At 43.3% G+C, this 26,030-nt stretch overlaps 1 protein-coding gene across 8 annotated transcripts in view; it reads right to left on the bottom strand.

The window, feature by feature from the left end:
* Nucleotides 1-24,664, bottom strand: part of LOC139472740 (phospholipid transfer protein C2CD2L-like) — a 99,716-nt gene extending 75,052 nt beyond the window's left edge. For 4 of the 8 annotated variants that reach the window (XM_071255200.1, XM_071255203.1, XM_071255201.1 and 1 more), the window contains exon 1: nt 24,114-24,664. In XM_071255200.1, coding sequence (XP_071111301.1) covers nt 24,114-24,506 — 393 coding nt within the window. In that variant the 5' untranslated portion in view covers nt 24,507-24,664. The remainder of the gene's footprint in view (nt 1-24,113) is intronic. The other 4 variants (XM_071255204.1, XM_071255206.1, XM_071255205.1 and 1 more) reach the window with 2 other exon arrangements.
* Nucleotides 24,665-26,030: the final 1,366 nt, after the last annotated feature.

Below are 26,030 nucleotides of genomic sequence, written 5' to 3'. Positions count from 1 at the left end.
TCTTGATCAAAGAGTTGAAACATCAACAGTCTTGATCAAAGAGCTGAAACATCAACAGTCTTGATCAAAGAGCTGAAACATGAATACAGACTTGATCAAAGAGCTGAAACAGGATCAACTTATCGTTTACAAGCAACACAAATACACAAAGCCAGTTACAAATATTTTTTGCAAGAATCATAAAAAGCAAGTTCAACAAATCAAACAGTTCCAATTTTTACATTTCTGATAAAAGGACACACACAGCTGTCCCATGATGTTAAGCCATTAGACTGAATTAATTGAGTTGACATGCTGTGTGAACACAACAGTGATAATAAACACAACCTCATGACAAGGATCAATACACAACAGTTGTGTCTCTACATGAACACATAACACAATGTGTGCTGGCACAGTAATTGACATAATCAGGATGCTATTACTAACAGCACTAACGCCGATCTGTACACGCCATGATAATAGCTGGAACCACGTGACCATTTATAGATCACGGTCAAAGAGAAAAAATGTTTACCACACATCAGATTTCAAACAATATGAAACCATCACGTTTCCAAGAGTCATTAACTTGTGCATACAATGCAGGGCTGGTAATTAAAACATTCATAATAAATGAAGAAATAAGTTGACTTAATCGTCAGTGTTAAACCCTCACAGGTGTACCCTTGCTTGTGTATGGTTAAACCCTCACATGTGTACCCTTGATTGTGTATGGTTAAACCTTCACATGTGTACCCTTGAATGTGTATGGTTAAACCCTCAAATGTGTACCCTTGCTTTTGTATGGTTAAACCCTCACATGTGTACCCTTGCTTGAGTATGGTTAAACCCTCACATGTGTACCCTTGATTGTGTGTGGTTAAACCCTCATATGTGTACCCTTGATTGTGTGTGGTTAAACCCTCATATGTGTACCCTTGCTTGTGTATGGTTAAACCCTCACATGTGTACCCTTGCTTGTGTATGGTTAAACCCTCACATTTGTACCCTTGAATGCGTATGGGTAAACCCTCACATGTGTACCCTTGACTGTATATGGTAAAACCCTCACATGTGTATCCTTGGTTGTGTATGGCGGAAACCACACATATGTATCCAAAGTTGCAAAATATTTGTAGCTTGCCCTCCATGCTTAAAACTGTTCCTTCTTAGTGGAAGGATATCGTGAACCAGCTGTGAGTTAAATGGGCAACCCTGGACCGTGTGTCAGCTCTGATTGTTCATCTCGTGCAAACTGTCAGTCCTCATGTAGCTTAAACTGCTGCAACACTTTACAACATCATCAACCATGAAGCATGTACTACCCTCGCAACAGAGGGATCCCCTCAGACCAACATCCAAGCAGTCAGGTCTATTCAACATCAACTTGTTTGTATCTCACAAAATAATTATACTAACACTAGGAACAGAAACACTGTGGCAGCAGGCTGTCCTAGCTCCATAACACTGAAGGCTTAAACACAGCCCACTGGAACCCTACCCCTATACAACAGCCATGTTCTCCTGCCTGTATCTACCTGCCCAAGACTACAAGAATAACACAGCTATATTCCTCTATCTACCTGCCCTAGAATAATGCAGCTATATTCCTCTATCTACCTGCCCAAGACAAGAATAACACAGCGATATTCCTTTATCTACCTGCCCAAGACTACAAGAATAACACAGCTATATTCCTATATCTACCTGCCCAAGGATACACGAATAACACAGCTATATTCCTCTATCTACCTGCCCAAGGATAACTCTCCCTCCTCTGTCTACCTGCCAGGTACTTCACTGACAATCACCTCAGCTGTGAACACACAAATATATTTACAGTGAAGTGGTTGTGGGGAGATAGCAGCACCTCTCTCCACACTGAGGAGCTTGCATCTCACAGATCCAAGGTGGACCCCAGGCACTGCTTCTCACAGATCCAAGGTGGACCCCAGGCACTGCTTCTCACAGATCCAAGGTGGACCCCAGGCACTGCTTCTCACAGATCCAAGGTGGACCCCAGGCACTGCTTCTCACAGATCAAACATGGACCCCAGGCACAGCTTCTCACTGATGCTGGCTGAAGGGGACTGCCACAGGATGGAGCTGACCGGTGGTGTCGAGTCAGCAGTATTTCATGGCCTGGATTATACACCATGGTAACAATAACCAGGTGTGTGGAAACTAAAAGTCTAGTAAAGAAATGTTTGCAGAACGTGAGAATAAGCATGATAAGCTGCTTATTTGCGTAAAATACTCATTAAATATACTCATTAAATAAACTGAAATACTCAAACAAATCAGATCCTAGCATATCAAATATGAAAAAAAAACTATAAATGCTCTATTGAAATATAATCATGCATATGTTACAACTGGTAGATAAAACCAATGCATATGTTACAACTGGTAGATAAAATGTTTGTGTATCAGCCAATCGCCAAAATCTCTTTCCGACAATTATATTCTACGGCAAACATACTCATAGAAGCCAATTGAAAAACATATTGTGAATAGTCAACGTCAATTTTTGTATCCTAATTCGTAGCTGATTGGTAAACAATAGCGCCTTTCATACAATGCTAGGTTTTGAAAACAAAAAATGGCTTCCCGGAGAGAAACGCAAGCAGACGCAGACAGGTAACCTACTATTCACATAGTCTTGAATGATTCACAGGGCTTGTAACGAAACAGGTTTTTATCTCAACCCATCAGGAAATGTTTGTCTTGAATTCAACACTCTGAGTTATTCCTTATTTCTGTCCATCAGTATATTCGGTTCTGCATTCACCTGGGTCCAGGGGACTCGTACGTATACATCTTCGTTTGTGTCTGGTGTTTGTAAGGATGCAGTCCTTTGTGTCTGGTGTTTGTAAGGATGCAGTCCTTTGTGTCTGGTGTTTGTATGGGATGTAGTCGTTTGTGTCTGGTGTTTGTAAGGATGTAGTCGTTTGTGTCTGGTGTTTGTAAGGATGCAGTCCTTTGTGTCTGGTGTTTGTAAGGGATGCAGTCCTTTGTGTCTGGTGTTTGTAAGGGATGCAGTCCTTTGTGTCTGGTGTTTGTAAGGATGCAGTCCTTTGTGTCTGGTTTTTGTAAGGATGCAGTCCTTTGTGTCTGCTGTTTGTATGGGATGCAGTCCTTTGTGTCTGGTGTTTGTAAGGATGCAGTCCTTTGTGTCTGGTGTTTGTAAGGGATGCAGTCGTTTGTGTCTGGTGTTTGTAAGGATGCAGTCCTTTGTGTCTGGTGTTTGTAAGGATGCAGTCCTTTGTGTCTGGTGTTTGTAAGGGATGCAGTCGTTTGTGTCTGGTGTTTGTAAGGATGTAGTCATTTGTGTCTGGTGTTTGTAAGGATGCAGTCCTTTGTGTCTGGTGTTTGTAAGGATGCAGTCCTTTGTGTCTGGTGTTTGTAAGGGATGCAGTTGTTTGTGTCTGGTGTTTGTAAGGGATGCAGTCGTTTGTGTCTAGTGTTTGTAAGGATGCAGTCATTTGTGTCTGGTGTTTGTAAGGATACAGTCATTTGTGTCTGCTGTTTGTATGGGATGCAGTCCTTTGTGTCTGGTGTTTGTAAGGATGTAGTCGTTTATGTCTGGTGTTTGTAAGGGATGCAGTCGTTTGTGTCTAGTGTTTGTAAGGATGCAGTCATTTGTGTCTGGTGTTTGTAAGGATACAGTCATTTGTGTCTGCTGTTTGTATGGAATGCAGTCGTTTGTGTCTGGTGTTTGTAAGGATGTAGTCATTTGTGTCTGGTGTTTGTAAGGATGCAGTCCTTTGTGTCTGGTGTTTGTAAGGATGCAGTCGTTTGTGTCTGGTGTTTGTAAGGGATGCAGTTGTTTGTGTCTGGTGTTTGTAAGGATGCAGTCCTTTGTGTCTGGTGTTTGTAAGGATGCAGTCGTTTGTGTCTGGTGTTTGTAAGGATGCAGTCGTTTGTGTCTGGTGTTTGTAAGGATGCAGTCGTTTGTGTCTGGTGTTTGTGAGGGATGCAGTCCTTTTTTGTGTGGTGTTTGTAAGGGATGCAGTCGTTTGTGTCTGGTGTTTGTAAGGATGCAGTCGTTTGTGTCTGGTGTTTGTAAGGGATGCAGTTGTTTGTGTCTGGTGTTTGTAAGGATGCAGTTGTTTGTGTCTGGTGTTTGTAAGGATGCAGTCCTTTGTGTCTGGTGTTTGTAAGGATGCAGTCGTTTGTGTCTGGTGTTTGTAAGGGATGCAGTCGTTTGTGTCTGGTGTTTGTAAGTATGCAGTCGTTTGTGTCTGGTGTTTGTAAGGATGTAGTCATTTGTGTCTGGTGTTTGTAAGGATGCAGTTGTTTGTGTCTGGTGTTTGTAAGGATGCAGTCCTTTGTGTCTGGTGTTTGTAAGGATGCAGTCCTTTGTGTCTGGTGTTTGTAAGGATGCAGTTGTTTGTGTCTGGTGTTTGTAAGGATGCAGTCCTTTGTGTCTGGTGTTTGTAAGGATGCAGTCGTTTGTGTCTGGTGTTTGTAAGGGATGCAGTCGTTTGTGTCTGGTGTTTGTAAGTATGCAGTCGTTTGTGTCTGGTGTTTGTAAGGATGTAGTCATTTGTGTCTGGTGTTTGTAAGGATGCAGTTGTTTGTGTCTGGTGTTTGTAAGGATGCAGTCCTTTGTGTCTGGTGTTTGTAAGGATGCAGTCCTTTGTGTCTGGTGTTTGTAAGGATGCAGTCCTTTGTGTCTGGTGTTTGTAAGGGATGCAGTTGTTTGTGTCTGGTGTTTGTAAGGATGCAGTTGTTTGTGTCTGGTGTTTGTAAGGATGCAGTCCTTTGTGTCTGGTGTTTGTAAGGATGCAGTCGTTTGTGTCTGGTGTTTGTAAGGGATGCAGTCCTTTGTGTTTGGTGTTTGTAAGGATGCAGTCCTTTGTGTCTGGTGTTTGTAAGGATGCAGTCCTTTGTGTCTGGTGTTTGTAAGGATGCAGTCCTTTGTGTCTGGTGTTTGTAAGGGATGCAGTTGTTTGTGTCTGGTGTTTGTAAGGATGCAGTCCTTTGTGTCTGGTGTTTGTAAGGATGCAGTCGTTTGTGTCTGGTGTTTGTAAGGATGCAGTCGTTTGTGTCTGGTGTTTGTAAGTATGCAGTCGTTTGTGTCTGGTGTTTGTAAGGATGTAGTCCTTTGTGTCTGGTGTTTGTAAGGATGCAGTCCTTTGTGTCTGGTGTTTGTAAGGATGCAGTCCTTTGTGTCTGGTGTTTGTAAGGGATGCAGTTGTTTGTGTCTGGTGTTTGTAAGGATACAGTTGTGTGTGTCTGGTGTTTGTAAGGATGCAGTCCTTTGTGTCTGGTGTTTGTAAGGATGCAGTCCTTTGTGTCTGGTGTTTGTAAGGATGCAGTCGTTTGTGTCTGGTGTTTGTAAGGGATGCAGTTGTTTGTGTCTGGTGTTTGTAAGGATGCAGTTGTTTGTGTCTGGTGTTTGTAAGGATGCAGTTGTTTGTGTCTGGTGTTTGTAAGGATGCAGTCGTTTGTGTCTGGTGTTTGTGAGGGATGCAGTCCTTTGTGTTTGGTGTTTGTAAGGATGCAGTCGTTTGTGTCTGGTGTTTGTGAGGGATGCAGTCCTTTGTGTTTGGTGTTTGTAAGGATGCAGTCGTTTGTGTCTGGTGTTTGTAAGGATGCAGTTGTTTGTGTCTGGTGTTTGTAAGGATGCAGTTGTTGTGTCTGGTGTTTGTAAGGATGCAGTCGTTTGTGTCTGGTGTTTGTAAGGATGCAGTCGTTTGTGTCTGGTGTTTGTATGGGACAGAAGACTCTAGGCTCCTACAGACTGTTCTCCACGCTGTGTCTAGAATAGGAACAGGTACAAATTCAACTCATGCATCTTCCCGAGGCAAGGGAGTTTACTGACCGTAAAAGTCCAGTTCCCACAATTGCTGAACTAGGCTGGAATTTCCATGCTCGATCGTAGCGCCATCAGCGGCTATCATGAGTTATGTCCCTTCTACGTACCTCCTATTGACCAATCAGATTCCACCTCTCATTTCACTTGTATTTGCCACAAACAAAATGGCGACAGCCAGTCAAGTCAATCTGATCAACAATCAAGATATATATTGTAATAATAAACCCTAACACTGCGAGGCGCATCAAATGACTTGAGCACCTTCATTAAAAACCTGAAAAGACTTGAAAAATATCTGTCGACGGCCAGTTGGCGGTACACATGCTTTGCAAATGCTGCAGTCAACCGAAATCTACATATTGAAATCCATGTTGTTTACGAAGAGGATGACTAGTTTGTTATGCAATTTTGATTGAACTATGCACAGACTTTTTAGCCCAGCCAAAATATAACTTGAATTCAAGCCTAGTTCGGCAAGGGTTTTGATTCTGGACTCTTATAGTCAGTTAATGCCCTGACTCAGGAAGATGGACTGAAGCAGAGAACGTGAGTTATATACCGACAGTGTCATCATCCTATTGTGTCAGGTACCCGTGAAGAACCGGGGTAGAATAGGTCTTGAGCAACCCATGCTTGCCGTAAAAAGCGACTATGCTTGCCGTAAAAGGTGACTATGCTTGTCATAAAAGGCGACTAACGGGATCAGGTGGTCAGGCTCGCTGACTTGGTTGATGCATGTCATCGATTCCAATTGCGTGGATCGATGCTCATGATATTAATCACTGGATTGTCTGGTCCAGACTCGATTATTTACAGACCGCCGTCATATAGCTGGAATATTGCTGAGTACGGCGTTAAACAACAAACCAACCAACCAACCAACCAATATTGTGTCAGGTTTCTTTAAAGAATGGAAAACTCAGCAGTCAGTACCCTTACCCAGGGCATTCTCGTGTTGTCGGGTGTTGTTGGGTGTGGTCCGTGAAAGTCCATGAACTCTCCAGCCTCCCAATTGATTTCTGATATTGATGAGTTTGCCGCAACCCTGGTTAATGTGGCCCTAATCTCACACACAGCTTACAGTGTTCATAGCAACAGGGTATATAAACAGCGCATTTCACCAACAGAGAATTATGGATTGGGGATGGGCAATTGGTCCAGAGTACGACTGCTGCATGGCAAAAACATTTCCATTGACACAAGAAACCGTGGCTCAGAAAATTGGCATGATTGCCTAACTGATGCCCTCTCACAGCATGATTGCCTAACTGATGCCTTCTCACAGCATGATTGCCTAACTGATGCCTCCACAGCATGATTGCCTAACTGATGCCTCCACAGCATGATTGCCTAACTGATGCCCTCTCACAGCATGATTGCCTAACTGATGCCTCCACAGCATGATTGCCTAACTGATGCCCTCTCACAGCATGATTGCCTAACTGATGCCCTCTCACAGCATGATTGCCTAACTGATGCCCTCTCATAGCATGATTGCCTAACTGATGCCCTCTCACAGCATGATTGCCTAACTGATGCCCTCTCACAGCATGATTGCCTAACTGATGCCTCCACAGCATGATTGCCTAACTGATGCCCTCTCACAGCATGATTGCCTAACTGATGCCCTCTCACAGCATGATTGCCTAACTGATGCCCTCTCACAGCATGATTGCCTAACTGATGCCTCCACAGCATGATTGCCTAACTGATGCCTCCACAGCATGATTGCCTAACTGATGCCCTCTCATAGCATGATTGCCTAACTGATGCCCTCTCACAGCATGATTGCCTAACTGATGCCTCCACAGCATGATTGCCTAACTGATGCCTCCACAGCATGATTGCCTAACTGATGCCTTCTCACAGCATGATTGCCTAACTGATGCCCTCTCATAGCATGATTGCCTAACTGATGCCTTTTCCTAACACGGCTGCCTAACTGTGGTATTCCTGTCACATACAGAGAAGTCTATCTAACCGACCTTGCACATGATATATCTGAGCACTACCTCCACCAAAGTCTGTAACTTCGACAGCACCTAAACTAATGTCTGACAGATGAAGTGGAGCCATGGTCCATGTAATGTCTGACAGATGAAGTGGAGCCATGGTCCATGTCCAGACACATGAAGTGAAGCCGTGGTCCATGTCCTGTCAGACACATGAATTCAAGCCGTGGTCCATGTCCTGTCTGACACATGAAGTAAAGCCATGGTCCATGTGCTGTCTGACACATGAAGTGAAGCCATGGTCCATGTGCTGTCTGACACATGAATTCAAGCCGTGGTCCATGTCCTGTCTGACACATGAAGTAAAGCCATGGTCCATGTGCTGTCTGACACATGAAGTGAAGCCATGGTCCATGTCCTGTCAGACACATGAAGTAAAGCCATGGTCCATGTGCTGTCAGACACATGAAGTAAAGTCATGGTCCATGTGCTGTCAGACACATGAAGTAAAGTCATGGTCCATGTCCTGTCAGACACATGAATTCAAGCCGTGGTCCATGTCCTGTCTGACACATGAAGTAAAGCCATGGTCCATGTGCTGTCTGACACATGAAGTGAAGCCATGGTCCATGTCCTGTCAGACACATGAAGTAAAGCCATGGTCCATGTGCTGTCAGACACATGAAGTAAAGTCATGGTCCATGTGCTGTCAGACACATGAATTCAAGCCGTGGTCCATGTCCTGTCTGACACATGAAGTAAAGCCATGGTCCATGTGATGTCTGACCCATGAAGTAAAGCTGTGGTCCATGTCCAGACACATGAAGTGAAGCCGTGGTCCATGTCCTGTCTGACACATGAATTCAAGCCGTGGTCCATGTCCTGTCTGACACATGAAGTAAAGCCATGGTCCATGTGATGTCTGACCCATGAAGTAAAGCCATGGTCCATGTCCTGTCTGACACATGAAGTGAAGCCATGGTCCATGTCCTGTCTGACACATGAAGTGAAGCCATGGTCCATGTCCTGTCTGACACATGAAGTAAAGCCATGGTCCATGTCCTGTCAGACACATGAAGAGAAGCCATGGTCCATGTCCAGACACATGAAGTGAAGCCGTGGTCCATGTCCTGTCTGACACATGAAGTGAAGCCGTGGTCCATGTCCTGTCTGACACATGAAGTAAAGCCATGGTCCATGTGATGTCTGACACATGAAGTAAAGCCATGGTCCATGTCCTGTCTGACACATGAAGTGAAGCCATGGTCCATGTGCTGTCAGACACATGAAGTGAAGCCATGGTCCATGTGCTGTCTGGCACATGAAGTGAAGCCATGGTCCATGTCCTGTCAGACACATGAAGTGAAGCCGTGGTCCATGTGCTGTCAGACACATGAAGTAAAGCCATGGTCCATGTGATGTCAGACCCATGAAGTAAAGCTGTGGTCCATGTCCTGTCAGACACATGAAGTAAAGCCATGGTCCATGTCCTGTCTGACACATGAAGTAAAGTCATGGTCCATGTCCAGACACATGAAGCAAAGCCATGGTCCATGTCCAACACATGTCCATCATCACCAGGTAGACAGAGTATAGATCTGGGCTGCATCTGTCTGCCAGTTGCCGTGGATACCCATCTGCCCGGATCAGGTCCTGCTCAGGTCAGATGACTCAAGCCAGGTTGTGTTCAAGGTACACTCAGTCCATGCATCGTGAAGCAACAGGAAAATGGTTTCTACTGTTGCAGTTAAACCAACAACAGTCACCAGCATCTTCACCATCCAGTACAAATAAACACACCGCAACATTCTGCATCATCACAGTCTTGCATTCACCATTTGGAAACTAAATATTCTCACTTCAGAAAAACTTTTATTCCAGTAACCATGACAACACATGTAATTTCCTTATCACCAAACTCTGTACTTCAGCTTACCCATGACACAGCAAAGAGATGATGCGTTTGATAATTTGGCAAGAAAATGCACATCTCTCTAATACAACATGTTAAATTTCACGCCCACATAAAAAAACATGACTTCAACACAGTTAATAACTTCCTCATTGTGTAGGGACGTCATATCTCTGTGAGGAACTGGCAATGAGCGAACTGACTGTGTACCTTACGATCAAACAAGCCAACAGCTTGCAGACTGTTTCATGAAGCTGCCTCTCACACCGACAGGGAGCACGGCTCACAGTCCCAGCTTTTCATGCTAACCTCCTCACAAAACTACATCATTCAATTTATGTTTCCAGAAAATGTAGATTACAGACCAACAATCTTGAAATACTATACCACGTGTTCCCCCAGACCTACAAAACCCTCCAGGAACGATTTCCATAAAATACATGACACATCTACCAGCTACCAGCATGCCTTGCAAGAGATTCTAACATGGTCAGGTATCTGTCTGAGCCATCCATGACAGGGATGACTACCTACTCCCTATTCACTTGGGGAGTCACGATAAATCAAAATATCGATATATTGCTATTGGTTAGCACTTAAAGTCAATAAATTGATTATTAAATCAGTTTCCGATCAATAGTATTGATTTCAGTTAGGGATATTGATAGTTTCGTTTGCATTTACCATATCAATAAAATACATGCAATGCTTTTCAAATTTGGTTTTCTTTTGATCATGAGTGGTAGTAATTTACACATGGTAATGTGGAAGTTTCTTTTTCTTAAATTATTAGGGTGAAGAAAAACAAATCAGTCATATCTCAAACTTTACTTTTTATTTGTTGTTATGGTTATCACATTCAAAGGAAACTTCAGTTCCAGGGTTAAATTCAACTCTAAAATCCATCTAAAATGATACACTGAAAACTATCGATATTTATCGCAATAGTTGCTTGCAATAGCAATAGTTATCGCAATAGTGATTTCCAGACCAATAGTCACCCCTACTATTCACTTGTAAATATTGCACTTGTCTTTAAAGAGGATCAATGTGCCGCAGGAACACAATGGCGCTGTCCAAGCCAATTTCTCCCCCCTGATGTGGTCACCAATACAACATGGCACTCTTCCCAGGAAACCAATACAACATGGCACTCTTCCCAGGAAACCAATACAACATGGCACTCTTCCCGGGAAACCAATACAACATGGCACTCTTCCCAGGAAACCAATACAACATGGCACTCTTCCCAGGAAACCGATACAACATGGCACTCTTCCCAGGAGACCAAAAAAACATGGCACTCTTCCCAGGAAACCAATACAACATGGCACTCTTCCCAGGAAACCGATACAACATGGCACTCTTCCCAGGAAACCAATACAACATGGCACTCTTCCCAGGAAACCAATACAACATGGCACTCTTCCCAGGAAACCTATACAACATGGCACTCTTCCCAGGGAACCAATACAACATGGCACTCTTCACAGAAAACTAATACAACATGGCACTCTTCCCAGGAAAGAAGTCCATGCTTGGAGGCAGATCCTATCTACAGCTGACGATGGTGCCGTCGTACAAAGCGATCTTCCCGCTAAGGTGATTGTAACTCCCATACCTTAACATTGACTTATGACATTCGAAAAGCTAATGTTGTTAGTACAATGGCGCCCGAGTTGGGAATTGGCAATATGTTTAAGATTGATTGAAAAAAAACAAGAAATAAATGAAAGATTATGATTCATCTTGCAAATGGACAAAAATATTAATCTTAAGCCTCATTTCCCTGTTACCTTCATGCAAATAAAGATAAATAGAAAACAACACAATATCGATATCTTACAATTAGACCTGTGATAGCGCCTCAAAACGTTCATAACATGCTTTACTCAATTCCACTATCCTGACAAATACATTATGTTGAACTAATGTGATTGGAAAATAATCGATCACATTTCTTAATTGATTAATTACTTAGTTGGAACCTGGAACTGCAAACTATGAAATCCATTAACTGGAATCAGATCAACAGTAACCATGACAATGAAGTCTGTCATTCCGTGACAGTGTCCAGCTGTGATGTATCGGTCAGTAGAATGCTGGACAATACAGGTAAATGCCCACATCAACCCTACACTCGCAGCATTAACAGAAATACAGATGATGACTTTCTATGAGTGTGTCAATGTTTTTTGGGCTCTGAAAGTCTGTATTACAGTGATAAACTGGATGAACAGGATACTACTACAGAATTTGGTCCCAGGAACATGTCTTGTAACTAGTTTCAGCAACACTGGATGACCATTTGGAACTACCGATACATGTCATGTCTGACATGAAACTTCTTTCATGACAAGATCTGACACACATGCATGCACGGACACTCTCTCACACACACAAAATTACTCACTAATTCACCCCAGATACCACCTCTCACTCACTCACTCACTCACTCACCCCAGATACCACCTCTCACTCACTCACTCACTCACTCACCCCAGATACCACCTCTAACTCACTCACTCACTCACTCACTCACAAGTGATTTGATGCACTTCATGGGGTAAGAATAACAATATAGATCTTGATTATCAATCAGATCATCTTGACTGGGTGCCACCATTTTGTTTGACGCAAATGCAGGTGATATGAGAGATGGAAGCTGATTGGTCAATAGGGACATAGTAGGGATATAGCTCATAATAGCCAGTTGTGGCGCTACGACTGAGCCTGGGAATTCCAGCCTAGTTCATCAAGGGTGGAAAGTGAACTTATATATAGTTAGTTGACTCCCTTGCTTTGTGAGTCTCACATTATCTAACACTGCCTAATGCTGCCTGTCTAGGGGAAGTCAATGACCAACTTCTGTTGTGCAACTACTTGCGTCATCACCACCGGCACCACCTGCCTTGTCCATGAAGGTATTGATCTGATGCCACACTCTTCATCAGACCAGAGAACCAGCCACCACAGACACCCACAGACCAGGGAACCAGCCACCAAAGACACCCACAGACCAGAGAACCAGCCACCACAGACACCCCCACACCAGAGAACCAGCCACCAAAGACACCCACAGACCAGAGAACCAGCCACCAAAGACACCCCCAGACCAGAGAACCAGCCACCAAAGACACCCACAGACCAGAGAACCAGCCACCACAGACACCCACAGACCAGAGAACCAGCCACCAAAGACACCCCCAGACCAGAGAACCAGCCACCAAAGACACGCACAGACCAGAGAACCAGCCACCACAGACACCCACAGACCAGAGAACCAGCCACCACAGACCAGAGAACCAGTCACCACAGACACCCACAGACCAGAGAAACAGCCACCACAGACACCCACAGACCAGAGAAACAGCCACCACAGACAGTACCAGCCACCAGACACCCCCAGACCAGAGAACCAGTCACCACAGACACCCCCAGACCAGAGAACCAGCCTCAACAGAAACCCACAGACCAGAGAACCAGCCACCACAGACACCCACAGACCAGAGAACCAGACACCACAGACCATAGAACCATCCATAGAACCTTGACGTCCTGAGAACCAGCCACCACAGACACCCACAGACCAGAGAACCAGCCACCACAGACACCCACAGACCAGAGAACCAGACACCACAGACACCCACAGACCAGAGAACCAGCCACCACAGACACCCACAGACCAGAGAACCAGTCACCACAGACACCCACAGACCAGAGAAACAGCCACCACAGACACCCACAGACAGAACCAGCCACCAAAGACACCCCCAGACCAGAGAACCAGTCACCACAGACACCCACAGACCAGAGAACCAGCCTCAACAGAAACCCACAGACCAGAGAACCAGCCACCACAGACACCCACAGACCAGAGAACCAGCCATCACAGACCATAGAACCATCCAGAGAACCTAGACGTCCTGAGAACCAGCCACCACCAACATCCACAGACCAGAGAAACAGCCACCAGACACCCCCAGACCAGAGAACCAGTCACCACAGACACCCCCAGACCAGAGAACCAGCCACCACAGACACCCACAGACCAGAGAACCAGCCACCACAGACACCCACAGACCAGAGAACCAGACACCACAGACACCCACAGACCAGAGAACCAGCCACCACAGACACCCACAGACCAGAGAACCAGACACCACAGACACCCACAGACCAGAGAACCAGCCACCACAGACACCCACAGACCAGAGAACCAGTCACCACAGACACCCACAGACCAGAGAACCAGCCACCAGACACCCCCAGACCAGAGAACCAGCCTCAACACACACCCCCAGACCAGCGAACCAGATCACAGAATCATCGTCCACGTGACTTTCCTCAATGATCAGTACTTTGAAAGGCAACAACACTTTGTGTTTTTTAACATGTAAGACGTGTGATCCATTTCCGTCGAAGATTCAATGTGAGACAGGCACCTCAGCCCTTCCGTTTCACAGCCGATCCCTGTATTGATTGTAACCGAGGCTGAAGTGTGAAATTGAGGACACGATTGCTTCTGGAGGTTTTTTTAAGAATGATTATCGGGATTTGGGGTATCTCATGCTGATGATTTTATCTTGTCTGTTTGAAATGGGTTCAATCATGTCGGAATCGACAGTTCTACAGTCAGATGAACGCACTGCACGCATTACCCTGCTGCTGGGGAATCTCAATGCCAATATTAAAGGAACAGATTGGAAATTAGACACAAAGTTTTTTGCAAAAAGTCACAAAGAAATTGAATATCAAGGATTGTGCTGCATTGTCCTAATATACCATGACAACCAGACTAGGTCGTATTAAACACAAATTTCACAAACCATAGAAATCTTAGGACAAATGAAAATGTCAGATCCAAAGCATTAATTGTGACTGATTACAGTGTAACTCCTCCAAAATACCTCTGTTGAAGTGAGTGAGTGAGTGAGTGAGTGAGTGAGTGTGTGAGACCAGAAATGGGCTTTAGACATTGTATCCATCTGGGAAATTGAACCTGGGGCTTCGGCATGGCGAGTGAACACTTTAACCACTTGGCTAGCTGACCGTCACTCAGGTTTAGTCACCATCCAACTCTCTCAAGAAGCAGGCAGCTGGGTGTGTGGCTGAACGGGCTGGCACACTCGCTTGTCCGGAATATTTTGTAGCACTAGCCCACTGAGATAGCTTCTCTTGCCATGACACCGGTGTGGATCAAACCAACACCCTTCCACTCTCCAGACAGACGTTCTGCCCACTGCACCATGGAGGCGTTCTTCATCATTTTAATAAGCACACCTGACGTAATTTTGTACAGTATATTGGTTTGGGGTGTGACTAGTGATGGGTATTGGAGGTTTAAAGTGTATCACAATATTTGGCAATGAACAAGGCCCTTTTGTGATATGTGTCATGACATATTGTGTAATTCTATGTTTGTAATTCAGAAGCAATCTGATATATTCAGGTGTGAACTGAAGCTTATAACTACATGACTGTAACTTGACCTTGTAAAGATGTATAGCTTATAACTACATGAATGTAACTTGACCTTGTAAAGATGTATAGCTTATAACTACATGACTGTAACTTGACCTTGTAAAGATGTATATCTTATAACTGCATGACTGTAACTTGACCTTGTAAAGATGTATATATCTTATAAATAAATGACTATAACTTGACCTTGTAATGTTGTATATAGCTTATAAATACATGACTGTAACTTGACCTTGTAATGACGTATATATCTTATAACTACATGACTAACTTGACCTTGTAATGTTGTATATAGCTTATAACTACATGACTGTAACTTGACCTTGTAATGTTGTATATATCTTATACATGCATGACTGTAATTTGACATTGAAATGATGTATATATCTTATAACTACATGGCTGTAACTTGACCTTGTAGTGTTGTATATAGCTTATAACTACATGACTGTAACTTGACATTGAAATGATGTATATATCTTATAACTACATGACTGTAATTTGACCTTGTATTGTTGTATATATCATATAAATACATGACTGTAACTTGACCTCGTAATGTTGTATATATCTTAAAAATAAATGACTGTAACTTGACCTTGTAATATTGTATAAGGCTAATAACTACATGACTGTAACTTGACTTTGTAATGTTGTATATAGCTTATACCTACACGACTGTAACCTGACCTTGTAATGTTGCATATAGCATATAACTACATGACTGTAACTTGGCATTGAAATGATGTACATAGTTTACACTTCATACATGTGATAATTGTCAGAGGGCATCAGGGACATGAAACCTTTGTTGCTTTGATATAAGGGAGATATTTACTATGATTCATAAATGAAAATGCCTCGTTGTCATTGACCTTTCTGACCTGGCCATGTATTAATCACACTAGTTGACTAAAACCGTTGTATGCAAATTAGATTGCTGATCTGAGCCACTAGCTAACTATTTGCCCATCAATTTGCATAAAATAATCACAATATATTCTCGTGGTGTATCGATCTATTAACAGTGTAACTGTAACTAGTTATATAATACACGGAGGCAATAACACTCCTTGTCTCACACAGAACCTCAACATAACCCCATACGTCTCAAACACAAAAAGTGAAAACTGATTTGTTTTAAATGAAGCCCAACTATCAGCAATGCATACAACAGGAGCCGGCTGCAGGGTAAACTGCCTGCATCACCTGGGGATGAGAACGGGATGAGGAGGGGGGAGGAGGATGGGGAGGGGGGACAGGCTTTACAGTTGTTAAGGAGATTACACCACCCTGTAACCTAGACAAGATCTCCCTCCTCACCAAATGTGGCAGGGAACTCCGCTAGTTTGGTCTTCACGGCGCCGGCGCTTCATGCTGCCTGGAATCTCCAGCAAAATAGGAACACTGGCCAGTTCCTCGGAAACTGTAGAATGTGGGAGACCTGAAATAACTGAGTTATGCTACGGATGGGTAGCGAAGTTTCAGCTTGAATAACCTCCCCGCCAGTGGGAGAGTATCATCTCTATCTCCATCCCTAACAGAGTTAGGTAAGCAGCAGGCAGGCAGGGTGATCAGTTCCATGTTCGCTGATAGGAAGGGGGCTCCTGGTGTGGTTAGTCTTGGTGAAAATGAACAAATTATTCAGCTTTCAGAGTTCCAGCCAAACAATTTGGAGATTTGCTCGACAAAGTCAAATACCACACCTTAAGGAGGTAGACAGAAAACAAAATTAATATGTTCCACACAAACTTGTCTCACTATGAACTACCTATACCATTAAACAGAGGCAGGTCGACCTACGCCATTCAACCGAGGCAGTTGAAGCTATGCCATTCAACCGAGGTAGTTTAACCTACGCCATTCAACCAAGACAGTTGAAGCCATGCCATTCAACCGAGGCAGTTCTACCTATGCCATTCAACGAGGCAGTTCTACCTATGCCATTCAACGAGGCAGTTCTACTTATGCCATTCAACGAGGCAGTTCTACCTATGCCATTCAACGAGGCAGTTCTACCTATGCCATTCAACTCAGGCAGTTCTACTTATACCATTCAACCGAGGCACTTCTACCTATGCCATTTAACCGAGGCAGTTCTACCTATACCATTAAACCGAGGCAGTTCTACCTATGCCATTCAACCGAGGCAGTTCTACCTACACCATTAAACCGAGGCAGTTCTACCTATGCCATTCAACTCAGGCAGTTCTACTTATACCATTCAACCGAGGCACTTCTACCTATGCCATTCAACCGAGGCAGTTCTACCTATACCATTAAACCGAGGCAGTTCTACCTATGCCATTCAACCGAGGCAGTTCTACCTATGCCATTCAACCGAGGCAGTTTAACCTATGCCATTCAACCGAGGCAGTTCTATCTATGCCATTCAACGAGGCAGTTCTACCTCTGCCATTCAACCGAGGCAGTTGAAATGATGCTGATGAGACTTAATCCCGCATCTGTTTAAATTCCTGGAATCTCATAAAAGAGTATGTACAATAATCACAGCAGCAATTTATCCAAAATCCTTTGTGGCAACATTCTAATTGGTTACCATGGATACCAGAACACAATTGGAAGCATCTTGTCTCGATTTATTAAATATTTGATAAAAGACAATAAAACTTGTGGCTGGGCTTCCAAGTTTTAGTTGGGTGTTTTTAGGGCGTGGCACCCATTCCCCCTACATGCCCATGGGACTGAAGCCAGTGAAGGGGGTGTCTATTTCTGCAGGTGACCTTTCCATTGTGTGTGGAAGTGTTTATCCTACTCTCCCTACACTGATCCATGCACTCTCAATCAACTCGGTGATGGGAGAATTACTTGGCAAAATGGCAAATTCCTTTACCATGTCCTGAAGTGCTGCACTCATTACTTCTTGGTCAGTCAAACAAAGCAAATCCCTCTCAATAATGTCTGTGTTATTTTTGTCGATTTACAGGTAGATACCACGTTTCTATTTATGGGAAGTTAAAGGTGAATACCATAATGTATTTAAGGATTCCAGGTAAACAATCAGTTGGTATAGCCAGGTGATCAATCAGCTGGTATAGCCAGGTAAACAATCAGCTGGTAAGCCAGGTAAACAATCAGTTGGTATAGCCAGGTGAACAATCAGTTGGTATAGCCAGGTAAACAATCAGATGGTATAGCCGGGTAAACACTCAGCCAGGTAAATACTCAGTTGGTAAAGCCAGGCAAACAATCAGATGGTATAGCCAGGTAAACAATCAGATGGTATAGCCAGGTGAACAATCAGCTGGTAAGCCAGGTGAACAATCAGTTGGTATAGCCAGGCAAACAATCAGATGGTATAGCCAGGTAAACAATCAGATGGTATAGCCAGGTGAACAATCAGCTGGTAAGCCAGGTGAACAATCAGCTAGTATAGCCAGGTAAACAATCAGCTGGTAAGCCAGGTGAACAATCAGCTGGTATAGCCAGGTAAACAATCAGTTGGTATAGCCAGGTGATCAATCAGCTGGTATAGCCAGGTGAACAATCAGCTGGTATAGCCAGGTAAACAATCAGCTGGTAAGCCAGGTAAACAATCAGTTGGTATAGCCAGGTAAACAATCAGCTGGTAAGCCAGGTAAACAATCAGCTGGTAAGCCAGGTGAACAATCAGCTGGTATAGCCAGGTTAACAATCAGTTGGTATAGCCAGGTGATCAATCAGCTGGTAAGCCAGGTAAACAATCAGCTGGTATAGCCAGGTGAACAATCAGTTGGTATAGCCAGGTAAACAATCAGCTGGTAAGCCAGGTAAACAATCAGTTGGTATAGCCAGGTAAGCAATCAGATGGTATAGCCAGGTGAACAATCAGCTGGTAAGCCAGGTAAACAATCAGCTGGTATAGCCAGGTGAACAATCAGTTGGTATAGCCAGGTAAACAATCAGCTGGTAAGCCAGGTAAACAATCAGTTGGTATAGCCAGGTAAGCAATCAGTTGGTATAGCCAGGTGATCAATCAGCTGGTAAGCCAGGTAAACAATCAGCTGGTATAGCCAGGTGAACAATCAGTTGGTATAGCCAGGTAAACAATCAGCTGGTAAGCCAGGTAAACAATCAGTTGGTATAGCCAGGTAAGCAATCAGATGGTATAGCCGGGTAAACACTCAGCCAGGTAAATACTCAGTTGGTAAAGCCAGGGAAACAATCAGTTGTATAGCCATGTAAACAATCAGCTGGTATAGCCAGGTGAACAATCAGCTGGTATAGCCAGGTAAACAATCAGTTGGTATAGCCAGGTAAACAATCAGCTGGTAAGCCAGGTAAACAATCAGTTGAAGAGCCATGTAAACAATCAGCTGGTATAGCCAGGCAAACAATCACGCCAGGTAAACAATTAGGTAGTATAGCCAGGTAAACAATCACCACAGGCAGGTAAATACCCAGCACAGCCAGGTAAATATGCAGCAGAGCAAGGTAAACAATCACCACAGGCAGGTAAATACCCAGCACAGCCTGGGAAATACCCAGCACAGCCAAGTAAACACCCAGCACAGCCAGGTAAACGTGGTGTTATGCCCAGAATGACTGATGTAAACCTTGGGACTCATTCACTAGAGTGGCTTTGATATTCATGTCACGATCTAAAGCTCAAAGCTGTAACACATTCATTACAAACTCTCTAAATCAACATCGTAAGCCTCAATGTTTAACATGTACCACCAGCGTCATCTCTTACAGTCACATAATGAAGCATTGTCACAAGTATGTCTGGTTACCATGGTAACAAAGTAGATAACAGTTAATATGACCAGGATGGAGGAACTACCCCCCCCACCCCAGATGGATGTACAGTGTCAGACAGAAAGTGGTTAAGCTGCGTGCTGTTCCCGCTGACCAGCAAGTGTCGTCCACAAGGGAAAGTAGACACCATTGCAAGGACAAAAGAGCCCTCATCAGTCAGAACCCGTCAGTTGCGGTGAATCTTCCATCATAATCAGCTGGTGATTGATGCTGTATCTTGTGATCATTGCAGGGTTGTGTGTTGGTTGGTTTGTTGTTTAACGCCGCACTCAGCAATATTCCAGCTATATGACGGTGGTCTGTAAATAATCCAGTCTGGACCAGACAATCCAGTTATCATGAGCATCGATCCACGCAATTGGGATCGATGACCTGCATCAACCAAGTCAGCGAGCCTGACCACCCAACCCCGTTCGTTGCCTTTTACGACAAGCATAGTCGCCTTTTACGGCAAGCATAGTCGCCTTTTACGGCAAGCATGGGTAGCTGAAGAACTATTCTACCCCGGATCTCCAAGGGTCGAACATTGCAGGGACTGACTTAGGCTGTGATTCCATGATACTCTCGCATAGTAGAGATATCGCATGAACATTAATTCAGTGTGACTGAAAATGGTGTAGATCTTTCAATAGTTTTATCCGTATTGACACTCTCATTTCCACCTACGAACATCAAAAAAGTTGTATTGCTTGAATAAAATTATCTACCAGGGATAATTCTAGGTCTACATTTTCAAACACAATGAGGCATTTTAACATTGTGCTGTATGGGCGTACCACGGGAATATTTGAAATTTTCACATGAAGGGTCCATGTCATAAAATTCTTTGAGTGAACCCTGATCTACTGTATCTAAAAATGTCAATAAAAAACTTACTCGATCGTTTCTTCAATCGTCAAAAGCTACCCATGATACAACTGCAACCACTGATTACGCTAAGTGCAGTATACAACCAAGTGCGCCTTACCGGTACCCATGATACAACTGAAACCACTGATAACTCTAAGCACATTATACAACATACAGCACCTTACGGGTACCCATGCTACAACTGAAACAACTGATTATTGAAAGTTCAGTGTACAGCCTTGGGTGCCTTACTGGAACCCATGCTATGGCTGGCCCAAAGTATGGTTTTCCCACTCACTGAAGACATGTTTACTTATCTCCACTATAGTGTCAGGACACCAAGCTAACAATATTCTTTTTGTGTATAAACAAATGATAAAACATGAAGTATTTTCTGGTAATCTTTTTTTAGGAGAAATCAGACCGATAACAAAAGCTGAATGTTTTGTTCGGAAATTCTTACTGGTACCAATCCTGCAACTGAAACCACTGATTATTGTAAGTACAGTATACAACCTAGAGCGCCTTACTGGTACCCATGATACAACTGAAACCACTGACGGTATAATGAACTGATACCCACAGTGTTTTATAAATGATCAACACGCAGTGAGGGGCGGTCAGGTAGCCTAGTGGTTAAAGCGGTCGCTTGTCACACAGAAGACCCGGGTTTGATTCCCCACATGGGTACAATGTGTGAAGCCCATTTCTGGTGTCCCCCGCCGTGATATTGCTGGAATATTGCTAAAAGCGGCGTAAAACCAAAATCACTCACTCACTCCATACAGTGAATCAGACCATGGTCATGAACCAATGCAGCAGACATACAAGTTTAGGCATTTAAGCCTAGCACAGTGGATTAGTGAAAAGATTTTTTAGCTAGTCCTGCTTCCATGAAACAAAACTGTTTACTAAGATGATGATGACGATGATGATGATGTTTCCTTTCCTGCCACTTTTACTCAGTTCCAATTTTTAGCAAAATTGAAGCATACTGGTTCAGATCTACAGCCCTCAAACTACTTGTCTCCCAGGACTAGTGTCACTGGACCTTTACTTGTCCTCAGCATAATTCCGTAGTCTTGGACAAGTGGATTAGCATGAATTCTGAAAGTTGCTTAAGGGTCCAAACTGAAGAAATGAACAATGCTGCCATCACCTCCTCCTCCAGGGTATTGATTTCTCCATCAAGCAACAAGTTAGCCATCCTAACTGATGCATGGCTAATGATCATTCACTGGGCCAGCATCAGTATCAATTGATTATAACTTATTACTACATAAACTTGCCACCTGACCTACATCTGACACTTCACCTACATCCCCTTGACACGTGGTGGAATACGCAGCATCATTGTTGTTGCTGCATGATATGGACATAATCAAACGGGCAAAAATACCAGCATTTTCATGTTGATAAACAATGGACACATACTTGTTGACAATACAAGTGAAGAGCCTATAATATACATATGGTCAATAATTACAATAGAAATAAAACAATATGTTTCTTCAAATTGTTAAACTTCTTAAAACGTCTTGTGAAAAAAACACACAAAAGCAACCAAAAAAAGTGTACATATGTTTTTACACATCATAATGTCAGTGTATATATGTTATTACAAAACATAATGCCAGTGTATATATCCTATTACACTACATAATGCCAGTGTATATATGTTATTACACTACATAATGCCAGTGTGTATATGTTATTACAATACATTTTACCAGTGTATATATGTTATTACAACACATATTGCTTGTGTATGTATGTTGTTACACTACATAATGCCAGTGTATATATGTTATTACACGCCATGTCAGTGTATATATGTTCTTACAATATATAATGCCAGTGTATTTATGTTATAACACTATATAATCATGATAATGCCAGTGCATGTTATAACACTACATCATGCCAGTGTATATATGTTATTACACTACATGATGATAGTGTATATATGTTATTATGATACATAATATCAATGTTTAGATGTTATTACACTACATAATGCGAGTGTATACATGTTATTATAGTACATAACGGCAGTGTATATGTTATTACTACATAAACATGATAAAACCAGTGGATATATGTTATTATGCTACATCGTGCCAGTGAATATATTTCATAATACTTCATGATGGGAGAGTCTATATGTTATTACACTACATGATGGGAGAGTATATGTTATTACACTACATAACGGCAGTGCATACATATCAGCACTCAATTTTGCACCTCATTTGGTCGCTATCGCTATAGCGATCTATTTCTGTATTCTGTGATCAGTTTTTTGTCAGTTGCCAGCTTGCCCCTGGTATTAACTTGAGTTTGGCAACTATAATAGTTTTATCATAAAATTGACAATGTGATAGAAGCAGTATGAAACAGTATGAACAGAAACTGCCTTAAGCGTGTTAAGTTTTAAAAATTCTGTTTAAACATTCAGCATTTTTATGTAGTCTTCATGTGTTTTTGTGGGTTTTTTATGTTTACGGGCATCACATTTACAACCAGCTCTACAATATTCATGAAAAGGCCAACAATTGTCAAAATCTCCGGGCCCTCCAGCCCACCTTAAGAAAAATCAGTGCAATGAGTCTGACGGTGAGCATGCTGAAAAGACATTTGATCAAAACAATCCACTGTTGATTATCTAAGATAATCTAGAAAATGGATCTAGAGAGTCATTGGAATTGTGATTAGTTACCACTCCAGCGTTTGCCTTAACAAAAACAGAATTTGACTTCTACCACAAGTGGATTGGAATTATCAATAGAATTGACTTTGTTCCAGCAAACTTTTGTGTTGTGTTTGGTGAAGCATGACTTAATTCAATTAACAGATTGTAAAGCTGGCTCCCTACATATGCTCGTCTCTCTAAAATACTCTTTTGCTCCTTTAAAAAACATTTAGGAGCTAAATGGCTCCTGAAAAAAAATAATATTCAGGCCTGCATCTGATATTACATTACATAATCGCAGTGTATATTGTTATTATATTACTTAATAGCAGTGTGTATTGTTATTATATTGCATAATAGCAGTGTGTATTATTACTATACTACATAACAGTAGTGCGTACATGTTATTGCACCTTATTATGCCAGTGTATGTATACACATGTTATTAGACTCTATGACAGTGCACATACATATGTTCTAATACTACATTATGCCACTGTATATATGTGGTGTGCCTAATGTGATTTTGGATAATTCTCGGGTGACTTTTGTGCAAGCATCATCAAATGATTTTCGTAATAATTATCCGTATATGAACATATTTTTATCAGATTAATGTGTGTAATTATAATGCACATTATTGTTTCCTGCACTTACCCCTAGTTTGGTCATCTGTTCATTGAGTGACTTAATCCATTCGTCCAGGAAGTCCGCAGAATGGTAATAGTGTAGATAGAACCAGTTTAGTGCAGTGTTAAACCATTGACAGGTCTCAATACCGGGGCCCTTGGGTAGGGCGGGTTTAGCACCGGCTTCCTTCACGCGCAGTGTCTCCGACGGCAGACGACGTTGCAGAGGACCCACGAAAGATACGAACGAGTTGATGACAATGACAATCACTGAACACCAACAAAACCAGCCTATCAACAAAATATCCAAGAAATGATCTTCCCATCGGAGCTTGGAGTACCAAGTTGCTGCCGCTTCCGCCATCTTGCTTGAGCTCTCCCCGAGTTTGTACCAAATGAGACGCAGAGTTATATCTGCCATGGTGTATTTTTAGAGGCAGGTTCGGCCAATCGGGCCCCCCTTGATGAAACCTGATCCCTGGCAGATGCACCTTCTTCCCATAAACCGACAGGCAGCATCCACGGGCTGCGGGAGGGTGGATTTCGCCGAGCTAGCACGCGAGGAATGTTGTTAGTGTTTTCCCGTTTTCCGTGACGTATTATTTATTTCAGCCAATCAGCGGGTTCGGATAATATGAGCTAGGGGATTCCGTCAGGGGATGCCCTCGTGACGAGTTTGACAGGTGTTGTTGATACCGGCTCGTGCTCTAACGGTTTACCTGGCTGGCTATGTTAATTAATATCTCGCCATGATGCTCGCCGGCGTGTTTCGCACAGCTTAGCAGAACTGCCGAGAAAGCATATCCACCTGGCTTATAGTTTATTTGACAAGGTGTCACTGTAGATATCGATCAAGCATCGAAAATGGAAAAGTAAAGCGCTAATTGAACAGCTGATTCGGCCGTGTACTTTGAGGCGGAGTGCAATACGTTTGTTATCAACCACTAACGTCAGTACAGAACAATGTCATCGTCTTGTTCTAGTTGGTGAAATAATGTTTTGAAATGTGTATCAGAAACGGAACAGTGTTATGAAGTACAGAGAGGATGTATCACAGCCGGATTGTTAATTTCATACGTATGTTTTATGGCATCAGCTGATCACGTGATCATGTGATTACGGTTGAGGAAGAGACCCGGAGCTTTAAAACGCACTGATTGTCCGAGATCAGACCCGCCCCACACGTTGTATATAAAAAGATGCAGTAATGAACAGGAATTACACGGAAATGATACTGTTTTGTTGTTTATTTGGTGTTCAACTCCGCACTCAGTTGTATTCCAAACAATCCCGTGATTGGCATTCTGAGCACCGTAACGTTCCACGTCGTCGGGGTACACGCGTTCACCACGTTGCCGGATCATCTTCCGCCCACGACCTGCATATCCTGGGGAGCTATCCTGACCCACAACCTGCACATCCCGGGGAGCTATCCTGACCCACGACCTGCATATCCTGGGGAGCTATCCTGACTCACAACCTGCATATCCTGGGGAGCTATCCTGACCCACGACCTGCATATCCTGGGGAGCTATCCTGACCCACAACCTGCATATCCCGGGGAGCTATCCTGACCCACAACCTGCATATCCCGGGGAGCTATCCTGACCCACAACCTGCATGTCCTCGGGGAGCTATCCTGACCCACGACCTGCATATCCTGGGGAGCTATCCTGACTCACAACCTGCATATCCTGGGGAGCTATCCTGACCCACGACCTCCATATCCTGGAGAGCTATCCTGACCCACAAAGCTGCATATCCCGGGGAGCTAACCTGACCCACGACCGACATATCCTCGGGAGCTATCCTGACCCACGACCTGCATATCCTCGGGAGCTATCCTGACCCACGACCTGCACATCCCGGGGAGCTATCCTGACCCACAACCTGCATATCCGGGGGAGCTATCATGAGCCACGACCTGCATATCCTGGGGAGCTAT

Source organism: Haliotis cracherodii, unplaced genomic scaffold (genome assembly GCF_022045235.1).
Source record: "Haliotis cracherodii isolate W230 unplaced genomic scaffold, xgHalCrac1.p SCAF_25, whole genome shotgun sequence".
NCBI classification, from domain to species: Eukaryota; Metazoa; Mollusca; class Gastropoda; order Lepetellida; family Haliotidae; genus Haliotis; species Haliotis cracherodii.
This window is presented reverse-complemented; position numbering and strand designations above follow the sequence as displayed.